Below are 20,580 nucleotides of genomic sequence, written 5' to 3'. Positions count from 1 at the left end.
TTTAGCTTCGGTAGTTAAAAAAAAAAAAGTACTTTTGTGGTACAAGAAAGTTATCTACATGTATAACCAGGGCTGTCTCCAGGACCCGTCCCTCCGTCCCGGGACAGAAATTTGTTTGTTGGGTCGGAAAAACATTCAACCCTGTCCGTCCCAAAATTCAGTTAACTTTACAACATGAAATTGATGAAAATGTATCTTCGTAAGCTTAAAATGACCAATTTACCACCAAATATTGAAAACATCAGCACTCAAACAATGAGTGGAAGTGGAACGGAAAAAAATTCAAAGCTGGAGACAGCCCTGGTAAAAAACAAATTCATAGCGAGGGAACGCACCGTTCACATGGGAGTCTGCCAAGGCAAATGAGTGACTGGATTAAAACATGAAGATTAAGTAAGCCGTCTGTCATACCAGCAAATGAGGCAGATAGTGTCACTCAGTCAGGTAATCCTTCATGCTTGTCCATCAACAAGGTCAACTTGTAGTCGCATGTCCCATGAGGCTCACTTATTTTTCAGCCAAAATTCAACCTTGCTTTTTCAATTGCAAAAGAATTTACTTTGTATATATCATCATCATATATATTTATATTGATGTATACATTTGTATATATATCATAAATGTATTATATATCGTCATCATTATATACATTGTATATATAGTTTTATTTTATTTTATGTTGGACAGAAGCTTGAGAAAAGATCCATCCTGTTTCTTTTGTCCTGTTGTTATACATTGTATCATAACGAAGTTGAAATAAATAAATAAATAAATAAAAAATGTGAGGTCCAAAAAGTAGGTACACATGTATTCAGAAATGCATTGTGCATGATGATGAGATGTACCAGTGTGTGACAAGTTGTTCAAAATATGCCAGGTCCATGTATTTGGTTTTAAGAAAAATATTGCAAAAGCACCAGAGCTGGCAGAAGTATCGAATGCGAATCAACCTATCAACAAACTACCGGACGGTGGACATGTGTTGTTGGGAGGGGCTATTTTGTGATGGTTTCAGAAACTCAGTGGATGTTGTTTTTGCACAGTTTACAAGTACTACCAAGAATGCAAAATGATGATTCAAATGTGCTAAAGAAAATAGGTTGTACGTACATGTTGTTTCCATGAAATCTCATGAAATGTTACATGATTGACCTTTAAAGCGTCGCAGACATAAACAACACTATGTGTATATGTATGTATAAACTGGCGTTACACAATCATCATAGTCCTGGCCGAATGTTTCAGGAGTCAATAAGTCTGGCTGAATCTGACTTGGTCCAAGGACATGCCAAACAATTGGAACTATAGCTAGCTCAGCTGTATATGAATATATAGCAAAAGCCCATGTATAGGTAGCCTGGACCCCCAAACTCTAAAATATCTATAGTGTGGGATAGATATTTCAGAGTTTGGGGGTCTGACATCCAGGCTAATGTATAGGGAGGACAGAGCAGTATATTTTTGGTGTCTGATTTAATGAGTTGACGGATGCAGAGGAAAGATAAGATAATCTGTTTGAAAACATATGGACTCTGCCTTCATTAGACATGCACCATTGTTTCAATTTTTGTCACCGAGGGATCGGGATAATTAGTGTGGTGTGTGATAAGAAGTAATGGCATCTATTTCTTACCAGTATTTCTGTCTTGCTGGGATGAAATGGTGTGGAGATTATGACTTTTAAGAACATCCACTCCAAAGGTTTTATTGTGAAAAATCAGGTGTTTTTGTTTAAAATAGGGCAATTTTTAGTACACAGAAGCTCACTGAACCGCATGTTCACATAATCTCCTAAGTAACGACTTCCCTCTGCTACTTCATTCACAGATAGCATCTTGCCAATCAACTTCCTTCATTACTTGCTTCACCAGTGATCTGTCTTATTGTCCTGGCGGTCCATCCTCATTATGTTGAACCAATTCTGTGTTGTAGTTGGGGTCATGAATGTAAGGTTTTGTCTGTGTCGTTTTTATTGGACTGGTCATTCTCCTACAGATGACCATTTTAGCATGTTTAGCATCATGTCATGCAATCCATGTGACCTGTGGAAAAGCATTTTCAACACTTGCAATTTTTTTTAGTAAAGCCTTGGTCATTACAGGGCAAAACCTATTTGTGATCCTGTCACTGTTACCATTGTATAGGCCACATTATTTTTTGGATATTTGGAGTTTCTTTTACACAACAAGGTAATCTCACTTTCCGATGTCTGGTTGTATAAAAGAAACTCCAAATATCCTATGTTCTACCGACCTGATGAAACTATTTTCGGAAGTACATTACTTTTCTGTGTAAAACATGAATGTGAATTATATATATGAAATAGCAGTTCTCTTTCCATTCCAAAAACTGACGGCACATGGAGAACCACCTGTGATACTCTGAATGCACTTAACTTTGCATGGTTTTAATTTCGCTGTAGGGAAAAAATGGAGTGTTCGCAGTGGTTTTAAGTTCACGTTTGAGACAATAGTGAACATGGGGGTAGGAGGGAAAAAAACTTTGCGGTGGTTTAAAGTTTGCGGTGAAGACCTTACCGCAAAAACCACAAACTTAAAACCACTGCGAACATTTCTGCATTTACAGCATCTGTCCTATCACTCATTAGCTATTCTTTGATATGAAATAGCAGTTCTCTTTCCATCCCAAAAACTGAAGGCACACTGAAAACCACCTGTGATATCTGTCCTATCGCTCATTAGCTATTCTTTGGGGCATCACAAGCTGAGATAAATGCACAGCAATTTCAGCTGGGACCAACAAAGATGATCTTGCCATCACAATAACGGGCCCGCGTCGGCCGTTAGCAGACAACCCTACTCTCCAAGCAGAGGTTGAATGGGCAGATCGTCACCGTTTTATCATATGCCGTCATTTTTTGTCGCTAGCCCATTCTAAATGGGCTAGCGACAAAAAATGACGGCATATGATAAAACGGTGACGATCTGCCCATTCAACCTCTGCTTGGAGAGTAGACAACCCCACATCTGCGTCCCTGATGTACAGGGCTTGTCATATCTCACTGGTGAAAGGTTGTCTACCTGTGTCCTGCGTCCGCTATGATTGATGCTGAGAGAAACATCAATGGCCCTGAGGGCAACAGATGGAACAAGTACTGTAAATGCAGAAATATTTGCGGTGATTTTATGTTCGCGGCTTTCTAGCGACCGTTTCACCGCAAACTTAAAATCACCACGAATATTTTTGTCCAATACGGTAGCAGTATATGTGACTATAGCCCTGCCGCAAACTTAAAACCACAGCGAACACTCCATTTTCGCCTTAGCGCGAAATGAAAACTACGCGAACTTAAATGCATTTACAGTTATGGCCAACATTGTTTCAGTCTGGTTAAATTTCAGTACTCTGGTTTAATCTCAGTTCCAGTGCTAGCGACCCCAAAAAACACTCCTCCCAATAAAATGGTATGGCGACCCTGTGACGTCACAATTAAAGATGGCGGCCACCACACATGTTGACGGATCCAACAAAACAAAGGTTTTGCTACGCAAACCTGTAATAATCCTTTGTGTATCCTTTACCAGTGGCAAAAGAGGGGAACCACCTCTGACCTATATGGCATCTACCCCACCTTCCCTGTCTATTTTATTGCTTTGTCAACCTATCACCATTTCCACAACATTGGTAAGCATGTTAGAGCAGACAGAAATCGTATAAGGCCACACCAATTTAACATCATTAAAACAGAAGGCTGGGGTGAAAACTTGCACCTGACCCTGTTCACTCCCTGAAACTGTGTGCACCAAAGTACAAACTTTCCTCTGAGATTCTGTTTTCATGTTGATTTTCCAATCTTGCATTTATTTTAAAATTCTGAAAACCAAGAAATTAAATTGGTGTGGGCTTATGTTGCTGGAAAATGTATAAGATATGAAAGGAGATTAAATAGGTCATTGATCTCCAGACTCCAGAGGTATAAGATCAATACAAATAGCATGATATCAATGTGCTATTGTCTCTGTAATGGAAGCGCATCTTTGATAGATGTGGATGTCACCTTTGACCTACTTCAAGAAGATCTGATTTGTCTTTTGATGTATTATACATTCCTATGTAGTTTGTTATCTCACGGCTTATGTTTGTGCAGTCGAAGTATATCTTTGATAGATGTGGATGCTACCTTTGACCTACTTCAAGAAGATCTGATTTGTCCTTGATGAAAAGTATGTGATTTGTTTTCTCCAGGGCTTGTTTGAACATTTCAAGGATGACCTCTAACTTTACTCTCCAAGCAGAGGAGGGGTTCCGGCTGGTTTTTGACATGTTTTTAGGCGTTTTTGTCGGGCTTTCTACTTTGTCATTTACACAAAAAATGACAAAGTAGAAAGCCCAAAAAAACGCCTAAAAACATGTCAAAAACCAGCCAGAACCCCTCCTCTGCTTGGAGAGTACTCTAACTTCTCAATGTAGGCAGTCCACGAGATGCATTGTCTTTGTGTCTTTGTCAGCATTCAAAAAAAAAATTTACTTATGATTTACTGAACATTTACTGAATACTTACAGATCAGCTACTGTCATTTAGATTTTCAGTACATAACAGTAAAAAGTGCTAGTAATATTTCAGTTCTGATGGTTTGCCAAGGTAGACCTTGAAACAAGCTGGGTTTCTAATGGGAAGTTGGCATTGGAATGAATCAATCTTATACTGTCTCTACAACTGTGCAGCCTTAGAATCTAGTTTACCTCCCACCGTGAGATAGAATCCAAGAGTCCGACATTCAAACAAAGGTGACAAACCTATAAGTAAACGTTCAGCTGTCCTACAAATCATGTAGGTTTGTGGACAAAGATTTGTAGGATGCACTCTCGGATCCTATCTCACAGTGGGACGTAAACTAGATTCTAAAGTAGCACAGTTGCACAGACAGTACGAGAACCATTCGTTTCAATGCCAAACAAATCCCCATTAGTAGCCCAGCTTGTTTCAAGGTCTAGGTAGCTTAAACATCATGTATCTTCATTGTGCAGAACAGTTTACTGTGAAGGATGGGCGTTTAAGTACTACACTTCAGCACCAAGGACATCGCTAATAGGCTTTTCTGGGATTGATGATTCTTTAGTTCCTTCACTGTATATGCGTGGTTTACATATAATTTGTAAATCATGCATAATCAGTGAAGGAACTGAAGAACCGTCAAGGCCTATTAGCCTATTAGCGATGTCCTTGGTGCTGAGATGTATATCTAAACAGAAAAGCAAGGTTCTTTTATTCACAACCAAGTATTTTACAAGAGCTGACGTTTGGATGACTATCTGTCATCTTCATCAGGGCAATACTGACTGATGAAGATGACAGACAGTCGTCGAAACGTCGGCTCTTGTAAAATACTTGGTTGTGAATAAAAGAACCTTGCTATTCAGTCATTCGCCAACCTGATGAAACTATTTACGGATCTATCTAAACAGTTGATGTAAATAACTTCACCCTACCATGATTTTGTCTGGTCTACCCTTAATTTTGCTAAAATGTGGTTCCAGCACAGACCCTGTGCAGCATTCTGTATCTATTTCCAGTGAAGTCGAGAGTCATATTTACAATAGAAAAGGAAGACAGAGCATTTACACTTGATTGCATCTACAGCTGCATTGCCATTATATTGCAATTAGTGAACTTAACTTGCAGAAACATTAGTAGAATATAGAGAACAGCTTTCATTCATATTTTTCTTTTCTTCTTTATAGCTAAAATATATCTTTTAGCTTATAAGAAACGAAGGTTCAATTGCAATAAAATCCTTCCATATACCGTGTTTTTACGACCCCAAGAGTGATTGGCATTTTCTAGTTTCATTGGAGCAAAAGAGCCCTTAATCTTTGTTTACTGGAATCATTGACATGGATGTTAATTGTATTCCGGCAAGAAGTTTTATTGGCACGGAAGAATCTTGAGCTTATTAGATTGCGTGAAGAGGAGATTATATTATGTGCCAGAATCCGTCCCCACATCATCTATATTTCTTAATTAGAACAAAACGTGCCCTACTTTGATGACATTACTAGCAGCAGAGTATGTGTAAATGCGGTTAAGTGTGAGCTTCCTCAGCACCACCAAGTACAAAGTTCAGTCATATAAAGGTTCTACTTTACTTTTATATCCTGATTAAGTTCTTGGTAATCCGGCACTAAGTAAGTTATTTGGAAAGATCTAGATATGTAATAACCATGATTCAATTTACTTTTCGCACTAAAAGTAAAACTATAGTGTGCTTGAATGATTTAACGTTCTAGACAACTATATTCCATTTGAAAAAATGCTAGATTGGAAAATCAACATGAACAAAAGAATCGCAGAGGAAAGTTTGTACTTTGGTGCACACAGATTCAGGGAGTGAACAGGGCCAGATGCAAGTTTTAACCCCAGCCTTCTGTTCCAATGATGTCCTTGTGCTAAAATTAAAAAAAAATCTGTTAACCAAGAAATCAAATTGGTGTGGCTTAAGCTTGTGACGTAACATTATCTTTCAGAACATCCATGTTATATATGTAAGACAAGGCATATTGTTGAAATGAGATCAGAGCCATGCTAAGGAATTTAGTAAATAAGGCTGTTCCACTATTCTTAATCATATTAGTGCTGCAAGTTACTTGGTCACATGTCCTGGCTGTAAATAATTGAAATCAACTGAACAGAGACAAAACAGTAAATTAGTTCCAGTATCAAATTCTATTAAAGGGGCATATTGTAGAATCTGGTGGGCAAAAACTACAAATAGTAAGAATTTGAAAGATCTACAGTAAGATTCACATTTGTAACTTATTTGTTACTTATTTCCAACATAATCCCGTCATTTTGTCACATTTATAAACGACGAAAAACGCAAAACGTGTAAAATCTGGTTCATTTACATTTTAACTTGCGTCCCGCAAGTTAATATGCAAATAAGCCAGGGTAGAACGCTACGAAAAATCCGAATCGACCGTTATGGTCGGAGTTCGAGCGTCACAGGAAAATCACCACAAGTGACCAAACTTCAGAACGTCGGGCGTTCGATCGAGTGTTCGGTGGTTCGTCGGAATGTTGGACAAGATGGCGGCCAATTCAAGCGGCGGGGGGGATTGCGTATATGATTTTTTTCAAGACGTTCGCACGACACTACAAAGTCGCATCCGTATGTGATGAATATTGCTGTGCAGTGTAATAAGGTAGATTCAACTAATGATGTAGAAAAATAATCAAAGACAAAGAATTTTGTTTTATGTTCATGTCACAATATGCCCCTTTAAGGTATGAATGCTAAGGCTTTCATTCCAGAATAATTCAACCAAGGTGCCAAGATTGATTGCAACCTTCTCCACTAATTGGGGAATACTTGGCAAAATGCATTGATGTAAATACATGCACCTCTCAGAGGTTCAAATCACGAGTTTGGGATTGACAGTTTCGTAGCAGATATACTTGAAGGGGCGCTATTTCATCTAATTATCGATTCTTGCAAGAGTTCTGGGAATACGGCAAGATGCTTTTAGTATTCCTGTGTGCCTGCAAATTTATTCTTCTCGGTTACTGTTGAAAAGAGGGTTTGTCTCCCCATGCTTTGTAAACAGTAAGGTGCTTTATCGCCCAGTACAGGCTGAATGATTAGCCACAGAAGAAGGTACTGTAAGTCTTGATCTTGCGGTTGGTAATTTTAACAGTAGGAACAAACATTATTGTCTCAAATGTTAGTATCAAAATATTTGAGATGATGAAATTTTAGGGGTTGACTAGTGACCGTTAAAGTAGCTAAAATTATGTTACCGTTAACAAATCAAGAATTACAGGGTGGTTATAGTTATGGTAATTTCTCAAGTAATGCCAATTTAGTGAAGGCGCAACCCATAATTTTTCTCCAGTTACTGCCCATGTCATAGCTTACCTTTGCCATTTATGCTGTCTGTTTTATTGGCTCTCTAGTCATGCTAATAACAGAAACAGAACATCGCAAATTTTAAAACGTTTTTAAGGCCACATTATGGTCAGTGGCGGTATTATGAGAGTAGACGCTACATTTGTTTCGAAATCTGTTAGTGCTTCAAAGACCAGTTCATTAAGATTCGCAGTACCTCCAGAGAAAAGGTTGTTGCACTCAATCCAGGGAGGCATAATTCCTCCATCTCGTCTGATGGGATCGGGGTAAGTCTGCCTGTGATGTCGGCGTATTGAAGAGATACCTCCCTGATGGATGACACAGCCCATCAACTTCAATAGGAGGAAGAACCCTAAAGATCAGGGATTCCGCCAAGGCCAAATTGTTCCAAGGAAAGTGGAATGGCCTCTGCCAGCGGAAGAGGCATTCATCATCCTCTTACGCCTGTATTCCCATTAAAAGTTTGCCGCCAGTTTTTGAGGTAAAGGGTATTTGAGAAAAGCCAGTGGCCTACGGTTTACTCACCCTGTGAAGGATGGGTAGAAAGTAACCAGAAGGCTTCTAGTTGTAGCTGTATTGAAGATATGCGTCAAAGGATTTTCATGACTTTGGAGTATCAGTGAAGACTGTAAACGTATATTTACTTTCAAGGTGGTTTTATGTCGCGATAGAAGAAGTTTTTGCAATGTTTCAAATTTGCAGTTGAAACAATTCGGTAGTACTGTTGTGATTAAAAAAAACTGTAAAGCACAGTCAATTTCAGGGGTACGTTGTCACCACAAAAACTGTGTTAATAAAACCACTGCCAAACGTTTCACAATTTACAGAAGACTATGAATCAATTAGAAATTGTCGGATGTTAATTTGTCAAGTCTTGTTGTGCCTGATTGTGCTATGGCGAGTACGCTGTGATGTAGTGGCGATGTCATTCAGACATGGCTGGAAGGAGTGTGGTGTCGTCCTAGACAGATTTATGTGTCTGCAAATGGGACAGTGGTGCAGCTTGTCTGTTACATTATTTAGTGGTCCTTGAAAATGGTCCGAGGCAGTTTCTCTTGATAAATGGTAACAAGAACGGATGGAAAGGTGCAACCATCCAACTTACATAAGGAGGCTAGCGACATAGCAAGGGTTTAGAAAATACATAGAAACAACAAGCAACTGTAGAAATAATACGCCAAAAATAATTACTCAAGCAACTGGATAAGATTTTGAAACAGTCAGACGTTTCAGACAGTATCCACTGTCTTTCGTCAGTGACTAATGATAGGACTGAGAACACCAGGTTTTATACCAAAACTCTGAATAGATATGTTAATGAGGCAAAGACAATTTAGGATGTCTTGAAGTAGTCTTTAAAAAGAAGATTAATTCAAGACAAAGTTTATGCCAATAGTTCAATTAGCTACTGTTGTTCTAGTACAGTAACTAAATGTTACTGGTAGAAATAATCACAAATACGTAGCGTTTAGAATCCAACAGAATGAATCAATTCTCTTTCTGAGTCTTTCAATTGCTTTTTCCTTGCAAGTTCAATGGTTATTAAAGTTAGTGAAAGCTCCTTGTTCTGACATTCCTGGGGTTTGGGTTATGGTTAGGGTATGTCCGAACATAGGGGGATCAGGAAAATAGGGGTGTGTTGGAAGTTGGAACATAGGGCTGTTGGGAACATTGGGCTGTCGGAAGATAGGGCTGTCTGAACATGGGGCTGTAATCGTAGAATTCATGTCATCTTTCTCGGAGGACCCACTAGACGAGAGCTAAAAAGTTGAAATATTGGAAAATCAATCAGAGTGAAAGCGGTGAAAGCCATCATTTTGTTTCCTGTATTCTGCGCAGCCCCGCCCGGATAATCCCATACCCAGGTGGATGCAGCACTATCTCCCGGCCTCACCTGTTGCAGCGCCGCCGTCGTGACAGGCATTAGTAATAGCGGCTGGTTTCCAGCGTAATGGGATTGTGGACTGCTATCGGCCGGTTTCCACAGGCGTGTTCAGGCACCGCAACGTGCCACTAGATTTCCAATCAACCCTCGGCCCTCCGGGACCAGGCTCCCCGAAACCCTCGGAGAATGAAGCGAAAGATAAGAGAAGTAGAGAGTGTATCCATAAGCTTTTACCTCTGGCAATGGCTGTGGTCTAGTTGTATCTGTGTAAGATGTTAAGTCAAGATGTCTGGAGTATTTTGGTCTTATTTCCCTACGTTTGAAAGAGTTTTGGATGGCTAGTAAAAGATATTTGACCTAGAGAGCAGGGACTACGGGAGCAATGCTCACGTCCCAGGGTAGTCGATTGAAAGTGTATGATTGGAGCAATCCCATCCAAGGGCAACCCCGAGGATGTAATATATTGCAGGCCAAAGGTGATGTGTAGTACCAAAGTAGACCACTATCTATTGCTTTGCACTAACCTACTTTGTATATGTGGCCCCATCTGTCAGGGAAGAGCTGATTTGTTGCTGACAGGCGCTATGTAACAGTGTGTCAGAGCATGATGGTCAGGGCAGGTAATAAACGAGGACTCGCTCGTGGAGGTCACAAGATCTTTCATTTGGTCTTAAGTCTTGGAATGCCAAACTTGTGGAAAACACGACAGGGAGACAGTCAGCACATTAATCATGGCGGAATGGCCTCCTCCGTATAGTAGATGAGACATCAAAGATCATATTGGGGTTATCTCATCGACACAAGTACTAGAAGTCTTTTGAAAAGTCGATCAGGAGTGATAACTAGTTGAGATGGTACTGCATTGGTTTATTGCGACGGATTTTGGTCTAGAATATATTATCAGTCACGTAAAACTATGGACTCTAAATGCAGCTGTGGAATCTATGTATCTTAGGCCACACCAATTTAATTTCTTGGTTAACAGAATTTTTGAAAAAATGCTAGATTGGAAAATCAACATGAAAAAAGAATCTCAGAGGAAAGTTTGTACTTTGGTGCACACAATTTCAGGAAGTGAACAGGGTCAGGTGCAAGTATTCACCCCAGCCTTCTGTTTTAATGATGTCCTTGTGCTAAAATTAAAAAAAAATCTGTTAACCAAGAAATTAAATTGGTGTGGCCTAAAGGCCCAGCATTAACGCATTGTTGCACCTGAGCTCTTAAAGACCTATCTAATTGTTTTGGAAATAACATTAACACCCGAGGACTGGATGGGCCTTGATTCTTATCATTCCAGAGGATATTGAAACCCTCTCAAGTTTCCAGCCCTCTAGCAGAAAAGTCACTTAAGCAAGGAAATGAAAAAAAAGAAGATTCATGTGATATGATCAGTCCTTGATGGACTTGGTTGAGTAGATGGTCCTTGTCTGTTAGTTGAGGCAATAACTGATGATGAAATACAAGTCACTGCAGTTTAAAAAGCTTTCAAATGAATCAAACAAGAATCTGACCTTGTTCTACATCTAAGGCCACACCATTTTAATATCTTGGTTAACAGAATTTTTGAAAAAATGCTAGATTGGAAAGTCAACATGAAAACAGAATCTCAGAAGAAGGAGTGAACAGGGTCAGGTGCAAGTTTACACCCCAAATACGGACGGATTATTTTGGGACGGAAAGGGTTGAATTTTTTTCTGTCCCAAGAAGCAAATTTCCGTCCTGGGACGTAAGGACGGGTCCTGGAGACAGCCCTGACAGTACACTACATGTTTGTTAGGTGATACAATATTGTTCAATAGTGCTGTACTAGGATTGTGCACTGATGTGTTTCCTTGTTGATCTTACAGAGCTGGAGGCTGACGAGTGGTGTAAAGTGCTGTACCAGGAGTGTGTTTGTTCGCGGCCAGACGGCATCAGGAGTGGGGAGCCTGACCTACTCACCAACGGGGCGCAGAGGGACCATAATGGTAAGACTTGAAGCCTATTTTCCAGAACTGTAACATGAGACCCAGAGTGGAACTGTAGAGCGAGACCTACATGTAGCTGCAAGTCACTGGATGTTAAAGTAAGAACATGGGACTAGTAGTGTGTATTGGCTGTTGGCCAGGTTCTCAGTTATTGTAGGCATTGTTGTGTTAAACTTAGCTAGGAATAGAATAGGTTGACAGTGATCCGTATTGCAAGAGGCAGTCGTGAGGCTCTGACCATTGGGACAATGTTTGTACATGTCTTTTACTCCTTAGGCCACACCAATTTGATGTCTTGGTTAACAGAATTTTTGAAAAAATGCTAGATTGGAAAATCAACATGAAAACAGAATCTCAGAGAAAAGTTTGTACTTTGGTGCACACAGCTTGAGTGAGCAAACAGGGTCAGGTGCAAGTTTTCACCCCATCTTTCTGTTTTAATGATGGCCTCGTGCTAAAATAAAAAAAAATCTGTTAACCAAGAAATTAAATTGGTGTGGCTTTATAGGTCTTATTCAGTTTCCACGCAGAATAACAGTTTCTTAAGATTGAAGACATATTTTTCCAGTCAACCATTTTCGTGATACCTTTTTTTGTTTTCTTTCATTTCTTTTTAGTATTTTCTGAGTAAAAATGAAACATCAGGCAATAGCAGGTCAGGATCACAAAGATCGGCAGGGCCGGTTCGGTATACGCCCGATCACATGTTTAGTTGTTCACCTTCACCTTCTCGTGAATTATGTTCTGATAAAAGTTCTTGACAGGAAAATTCTCATGACAGATGAACCACTGGAAATTGAGGATTTGAACCTCAAGCTATGATGTAAATAGATTGTAGTCAGATGCACTTTATCTATCATTGTCTTTGTGTCGAGAAAGAGGAATACAGATGTTTAAAGCCGCATTGCACTACCACCAGCTTGAATAATAATACTTGAAAAAGTATCATACTTCACCTCAAATGAGGATGCCTTGAAACGAAAAGAAAAATGAAAGTCTTGGATTCTCATGGGGCAATAATGAGCGTATGTATGCCGTGCGGTAGTACACACATATATACATATATAAACATATACATATAAGATTGAGATACCCAAATCTAGCATAGTGCATGTAGGAATGCACAACAATTTACCATTAAGCATTATCAGCCTTCCTGAACTTACCATTCAGCATTGTCAGTCCTCCTAAATTTATTATTAAGCATTGTCAGCCCTTCTGAATTTACTGTGAAATGTTGCCAGCTCTCCTAAATTTACTAAACAGCACCCAGCCACCCCCATGCAGACCCACACAATGGAACCCCTGCCCCTAATCATGGCCGTACATCAACCGTCTCAGCGGAAGGCCTTTCAGCACCGCCAAGGTCACATTGAAAGTTAGCAGCACTGACAGGTCACGGTTGCTAGGCGATGATGGACGACCTTGTTTTAAGACTCTTGTACCAGCAGATCTGTTCGACCTGGAAAATGTAGATAAGCCCCCTGGGTACCCACTCTCGCATGCATCACAAAACTCGTGAAATGTGGGCTCGTCTTTATAAGGTTTAACACATGTTTGAATGCGGGGAGGCAAAGCTAGGGTTCATTTGTTGTAGATGTGCGCATAGAGAGAGATGTGTAGGTAACGTTATGCATCAGGAGCCTTTTGTTAGGTTGAAGTACGTGACATTGTGTGTAGGTGGATGGCTACCAGCCTATGTTCATGTCTGCGGTTGAAGATCGCCTAACATAAATACAATTCAGTAATACTATGTTCCTTGTTGGTTGAAATAAGATTTGTCATCTTACTTCTTGCTCTCAGATCAATCAAATTTGGCAAGCACTTTACACTATGTTATGCATTTGGTATGGTGGGGTGTGTACCACAGGCTTCTACTTGTATCATTCAGCTACTTGTATCACAGCTCATCTTCCAACTAATAATTGCCTGCACTGTTTTTAAAAAATTAGAACATCAGATTCGGATGTTGCAATTGGTGTTCTAACAAGTCTTTTTATTGAAATGTGGGTATGACATAAAAGGAATGCAACGCTGGGCATTCCACATCACTCTGGGACTGGTGCCTTCGGTGATACAAAATACACTGTGTCGACTGTAGTATTCTCTATCTACGTCATATTTCATACAGAACAGTTATTGTTAGTAAATATATGTTCTTTTCCTCCTGCAGAATGTTTCCACGTGTTCCTGCTCCAGAACCCAAACCTGGACTGTAGTATTCCCTATGTACATTGCACACAGAACCAGTTATTGTTACGTAACGTTATGTTCTTTTCCTTCTGCAGAGCGTTTCCATGTGTTCCTTCTCCAGAATTCAAACCTGGACTGTAGTATTCTCTATGTACATTGCATTTGATACAGAAACAGTTATTGTTCCGTAACGTGTTATGTACTTTTCCTGCTGCAGAGCGTTTCCACGTGTTCCTGCTCCAGAACCCAAACCTGGACATCTTCGGGGAGTGCCTGCTGCAGGTGACCCACGAGAACCTGTACCTATGGGACATCCACAACCCCAAACTCAAGCTGGTCACCTGGCCGCTCACAGCGCTTAGGAGATATGGCAGGGACCAATCTAGGTTCACTTTCGAGGCTGGAAGGTGGGTTCTGGGGGGACACGAAGTTTGTCTTGGTGTGCATCCACAGTTGTGTGAATGCAAGGCAAAAGTGGTATAACAGGATACTTGGAGAATTGGAACTGTGGTTTAGCTTGTTTCAACAATGTAGTATTACATGCAGTTTTTGTCACGTTCTTTTGGTGCAAGCGGTAACGCAACCCCGCTGCTTCGCCATCTGGATCAAATTCTGTGGATCCTGGGGCCCGAGTTTGATCCTAGGGTCGGCTCAGCTCGGACATGTTGTAAGAGATTGCATTCGTCATTTCGGATGGTGACGTAAAGCCAGCGGCCCCTTGTATGAGGGAGCTCGGGGGCTTAAGCCTCAAGCATCAAACCTTTGCATGTAAAGGACCCAACACACTTAATGAGAAGAGTAGGGGTGACCCGGTGTGCTTAGCTAAAAACGCCAGTCGTAGCAAAGCCGCATTGCACTACCACTAGCTACTAAAAAAAGCACCATGCTTCACCTCAATTGAGGATGACTGCTTAACCTTGTACCTTTGTGCGTCCTCAGGTCGTGTGACACGGGAGAGGGGCTGTTCACCCTGCACACCAAACAGGGGGAGCACATCTACCAGAAGGTGCACCACGCCACGCTGGCCATCGCTGAGGCTCAGGAGAGGATGATGAGGGTAGAGGAGGAGAGAATAGCAAGGGTAAGCAGTCCACAGAAGTCTCATTCGCCTACGCAGAGCCTCGCCAGAGGCCCATACACGGCTGTCTCCAGCTTTAAATTTGTTTCCGTCCCACTCTTTGTTTGGGAGCTGATTTTTTATATTTTCATTGTTGAATCTGTCATTTTAAGATCAAAAAATACATTTTCATCAGTTTTATCTCCTGAAATTGATATTTTTGGAACAGAAAGGGTTGATTTTTTTTGTCCGAAGGCGCAAAAGTCTGTCCTGGGACAGAAGGATGGGTCCTGGAGACAGCCCTGGGCCCATACAATATACCTTGGTGAGGCTCTATTGAACCGATTGAGGTCTCCACTTGTTTGTGGGCATGGCCTCTAACCAGCTGTCAGTCAATATTAAAGAGAATCGGCTTCACCTAAAGAAAACATTTAGGCTACTCTCTGATTGGTTAGAAGCCATGCCCACAAAAGTGGAAACCTCAGCCCGGTTTAGCAGAGCTCCCCAAGGTATGTTTTAGGGGCCACAGGTGAGGCTCTGCACAGGAGAATGCGGAAGTTGACTGTGAGCTTTGAAAAAATATAATTTTAAATTAGTAGGTACATAATGCTGGTATTTCTTAGATGTCCTTTCTAAAATCCTTTTATATTTCATGTAAAGGTTGGAATGGGTTAAGTGTCTCTAGAATTGACTAGTGAATTTTTTCCACAAAAAAATCTGTCTGTGTCACTGTCAGTCTGGTTTCTTCACAATTTGCATCTCAATCTGCCTTTATCACTTACTTTTGCATTTTTGATGAGAATGCAAATTAAATCATCACTTCTTGTCTTGTTCAGAGTGGGACCTGTCCTAGCATGATTCAATGTTATCTGTCACACAGGAAGAAGAGTCAATTAAGACCCTACTTCTCTTAGTTGCAGATCTATTGAGATACGCTAACAGTTTTTATTGGTCTGAGCGCCTGTCCTTGAGTGTTATACAGTCTGTGCTTAGATGTTGGCGACACAAAGCTTATCTCCCTTATCTGTCTGAGCTTGCCATTGATTCGGGACCGGCAAATTTTATGGAGATGAGGAAATTGGAGCGGTGCCAGATTGAAGCCCCAGGCAAGGTAGTCTGATGGTGTGTAGACAGCCGTACTTTGTGCCATTAGTCGCAGCAGGGTTGAACCTGTTGCGACGTAATGCACCCGTAATGTTCCTGTAATTATCCTTCATGACAGCACTCAAGGGCAATGTCATAGACACAGTAGGGAGTTGACTTACTGATTTATCTTGCACATGTTGTAGGGTTTGGGTTGGCGTTAGGAAGGGCATCCAGCCGTAAAAACTCTTGCTACAAAAAAGACTTGCACTTGCTGAGGAGTTATGGGGCTCCCCCATCAATGTGCAAGCACGTCCAACCCCCATATGATAGGGAATAAAAGACGTAAAATTGGAGAGAGAGAGAGATGTACATTGTTACCTCCATGAAAACGGAGGTATTGTTTTTGGTCTGTGTGTTTGTATGTTTGCTTGCTTTGGTGTGTGTCAGCAATTATTTGAATATAACGTAGAGGGACGGGATTTGAGGCGGAAGAGTATGTACCTAAAGATTGGCAAGATGTTAAAGTTGGCTTGGCCCAGGTCCAAAGTTGGTCTTACGAAAGTACTTGAAAAATGGACTCTATTTTACATGGACAACGCATAGGTAAATGTGTATCTGAACAAACAAGTAGCGCTTTTATAAATCGAGTCCCATGATGGATAAAACAAGAAATTCACAAAAAATCTATATTTCACAGAGGTATGAGATGGTCATGTAACTGACAGAACACTCCAATTCTTACTGAGTTAACTGTAACTTGTCAGTCTTATTTAATGACTGGCAGTTCCAACCCAGTTGCTGACCATTTATCCACTCCAGTTGCAGCAGGAGTCCAGACAGAGACAGACACCTGTCAGTCATCGTCGACAGGCCAGTCTGACGAGATACATCCAGCCGTCGTCATCCAACCATTACATCGGTCAGGACAGGTGAGGAGGCTTCCCAGTTACCCTTTAGATTATGTAGATAAGCCTAGACGGATTTTTTTATTTATTTATTTATCTTTAAATTTTTTTTTTCAAACTTTATTCAGATAAACAAAAGATATAAAACAGAAACATGAAACAAGAAAATACAGTTGTACATACACTAACAAATGAATAACCTGTGGCAATAATCAATTGAGCTTTCAAACCAAGGAGTAAAGATTCCCACTTTTTGTTGTGTTTACAAATTTTGTTCTTGAGGCGAGACAGATTTGACTACTAGTATATGGATGACATCCTCTGAACACCCCAAAACTGAAGCAAGCGTTGAAGTTGGGCAAAAATAAAAGAGATGCCTTCATAGTAGCTGTAATATGTTGTACATGTACAAAGTGATGCACTGGCTCTAGGTCTGGTGACTGATTTAATGTGATCTTGAACAAATATGGTACACATTGTAAAACGATTACAAGGTATCATTCATAGAAAGACGGTACAACATCTAAAGTTGGCACAAAAAGTTTGGAAACTTTACTTTGGTTGATCATATTTCCGTTGTTTCTTCATCAATTTCAATGATTTATAAGTTGTTGGAAATCGTGTGTAATTTTCTTTCCCATGATACCAAACTTTTGATGGTTCAAAATTAATGGAACGAGCACCAGACCTGCTTATGCGAGCGGGTTACATAAAAAAAGTGCCCAGATTACCAAATTTCCAAACTTTTTGTGCCGAGTGTATATCGAAACAGGAAGGCACAACCGCACGCCTCTTCAACATAGACTTTGTGAACATTGTTATTTAAATCGAGTAGAAGATGAGCAACATTTCGTCCTAGATTGTAAATTATACGATAGCAAAAGAAGTGTACTTTTTAACTTTATCAAAGAAAGATTCCCATATTTCAAACATCTTAATGCAACAGACAAATTCATATTTTTATTACGCCTGGATAATCCTTGTATAAGAAATATTGTCTGTTCATACATTGACACATGTACAAAGAAGCGAGAGGAAGTCGACACCACTGGGCTAGCTTAGTTTAATAACATGTTTGTCTACTCTATATGTTTACAGCTTGTTTTGTTGTATTTATGTCCTTTTATGTTCCATGTGTTAAGTTAGACGACCTGTACCTAGCCCCTCGGGGCATGAATTCACAATAAAGGTCTTTCATTCGTTCATCCCTCTCCAGTTTGCCAGAGTACAACATCTATGAAGAGGCCCTGAACGTGCGATTTGGAGGCCCGCCAAACGTGGTACCAACGTCAGCATCATCCAACCCCAGGTCCCACAGAAACGGTTCCCCGACCAGCCCCCACACCTACACACCAGCAACAGGTGGGTCCCCATCACAACTTCCTATGTGATGGTTTTTGTTAATTTTGTTTCTTCGATGTAATTTTACTTTGTGTTCTGTGTCCGCCGCTATGTGTGTGTTTGACGCATGCGCACTTTGTGAAAGTTTGTATTGAACTTTGAATATACTGTTCCCAGGGCTAACCCTTTGTAATAGCCTTCGGCTAGTTGGGTAGTCCTGGCTGTACTTTCCTACAGTCAAATAAAATAAAGTCAAATCAAATCAAACTTCCTCTTTTCATGTAATCTCCAAGCAAATCTCCACGGTGCGCCGAAAATCGTATATGCTAGCCAGAGAAGCTCCAGTCAGCCAGAGAAGCTCCAGTCAGCCAGAGAAGCTCCAGTCAGCCAGAGATGCTCCAGTTAGCCAGAGAAGCTCCAGAGGAGCTCCAGAAGCAGACTGGAGCTTCTCTGGCTGACTGGAGCTTATCTGGCTAGCATATACGATTTTCGGCGCACTGTGGAGATCTGCTTGGAGATTACTTCTCATGGCTCTGCACTAATTCTTTGTTTGCTTTGGAGAAGATTAAGGTATCAGTGTCATGCCCTGGTAAACACAAAGTTTCAGTCTCCCATGATAGAATGTCCCAAAGGTATGCCAAAGTTTGTGTTCAAGCAAAGCAGAAAAGTGACTATTGATGAGTGCTTTCTAGGTCGCAGGACTGTATTTTTCCCGACAATTTTGGAAAAAACATTTCTTGAAAAAAAGAATCACAACATTTTAAATGAAATATGCTCTATTTTGTTTAAATTGATATTGTTGGATACCGTTATCAAACCTGAAATGGGCCATACATCTCAGATACATGTACTCAAATTTTGTGTTGATTCTCTGTGCTTGTCAAGATATCCCTTGATATAACATATGACATATCATGTCATCTAAAAGCTGCAATGTAAATTGAAAAACTTTGTAAATTGGTTGACACATGTTTCAATGGTATGGAAGAGACTTTGTAGCTCTAGACAGAATGTCTTTTATTGCAGTTATCTAACTTAGTGTATGTTGCCCATCTTAGGCCACACCAATCTAATTTCTTGGTTAACAGATTTTTTTATTAATTTTAGCAAAAAAATAATGAAAACAGAAGGCTGGGGTGAAAACTTGCACCTGACCCTGTTCACTCCCTGAAACTGTTTGCACCAAAGTACAAACTTTCCTCTGAGATTCTGTTTTCATGTTGATTTTCCAATCTAGAAAATTCTGTTAACCAAGAAATTAAAATGGTGTGGCCTTAAGCATGAATATGGTTCATTGTCATTGTCCTAAATGTTGACTCTGATTTCTTTTCTACCCGTCAGATCTAGATAACACGTACGAGGTACCAGTCGACTGTGTGACCTCGTCCTCCACATCACACAATGCTTTATACGAGTGTCCGGCAGAGGTCACCAGGAAGCAACAAAGGGTCATGTGGGAGTCCAACTCCTCCGAACCGCTCACCCCCAACGGGAATGAACATTTCACAGACCTCGGCAGGTTAAACCTGCTAGAAGGTATGAAAAAAACATATTGTCTCATGTTTTTTATTGTTGATATTATGTCTTTAAACATAATAAAAAACTTAAAAGTCCATACATGGAATAGAGTCTGGAAGTTTACGTTAGCTGAATTTATTGGGTGGTCTTATAGTTCAGGGTTTCTGTTTATCTGGCCGGTCAGTTTCCCGTGTAAATTGTTGATACACGTATTTGAATAACTAAAAGTCTCGACCTGGGTGGTTTGTTGTAGGGTGATACAAAGGAAACATCCGTAGCTATATAAACTCACAGGTGGGCACCCCTTGTTTAAGTTGTCATGAATACAGGTGATATGTATTTACTTAGGCTTAGGACACTTTATGTTGTGTTTCTGATTAGTCACTGCTAAAAAAAGTATGGGTTGGTGGGAATTCTCTAATTTTTTTACATAACACTACTCTCCAAGCAGAGGAGGGGTTCCGGCAGGTTTTTGACATGTTTTTAGGCATTTTTGTCGGGCTTTCTACTTTGTCTTTTTTTCTTCCCATCAAACCCCACTGGATGGAACAAAAAAAATGTCAAAGTAGAAAGCCCGACAAAAACGCCTAAAAACACATCAAAAACTTGCCGGAACCCCTCCTCTGCTTGGAGAGTACATAACACAGGGTGTCAACATAAAGGGGACCTACATGTAGGTTTGGCTGGTCTGTTAATATCACTTTTGCAACAGAAATGAGGAGAATTAACATGTTGGAAACTGATTCTACAACATTTTCAT

At 40.4% G+C, this 20,580-nt stretch overlaps 1 protein-coding gene across 9 annotated transcripts in view; it reads left to right on the top strand.

The window, feature by feature from the left end:
• LOC136438575 (docking protein 5-like) overlaps positions 1–20,580 on the top strand; it is a 53,142-nt gene that overhangs the window by 23,613 nt on the left and 8,949 nt on the right. For all 9 annotated transcript variants that reach the window (XM_066433436.1, XM_066433430.1, XM_066433434.1 and 6 more), the window contains 6 exons: positions 11,601–11,720; positions 14,131–14,320; positions 14,853–14,994; positions 16,876–16,985; positions 18,178–18,323; positions 19,644–19,838. In XM_066433436.1, the coding sequence (XP_066289533.1) occupies positions 11,601–11,720; positions 14,131–14,320; positions 14,853–14,994; positions 16,876–16,985; positions 18,178–18,323; positions 19,644–19,838 (903 nt within the window). The remainder of the gene's footprint in view (positions 1–11,600; positions 11,721–14,130; positions 14,321–14,852; positions 14,995–16,875; positions 16,986–18,177; positions 18,324–19,643; positions 19,839–20,580) is intronic.

Source organism: Branchiostoma lanceolatum, chromosome 7, assembly GCF_035083965.1.
Source record: "Branchiostoma lanceolatum isolate klBraLanc5 chromosome 7, klBraLanc5.hap2, whole genome shotgun sequence".
In the NCBI taxonomy this organism is placed as follows: Eukaryota; Metazoa; Chordata; class Leptocardii; order Amphioxiformes; family Branchiostomatidae; genus Branchiostoma; species Branchiostoma lanceolatum.
Note: the sequence above shows the minus strand (reverse complement) of the source record. Positions and strands in the feature narration are given on the sequence as shown.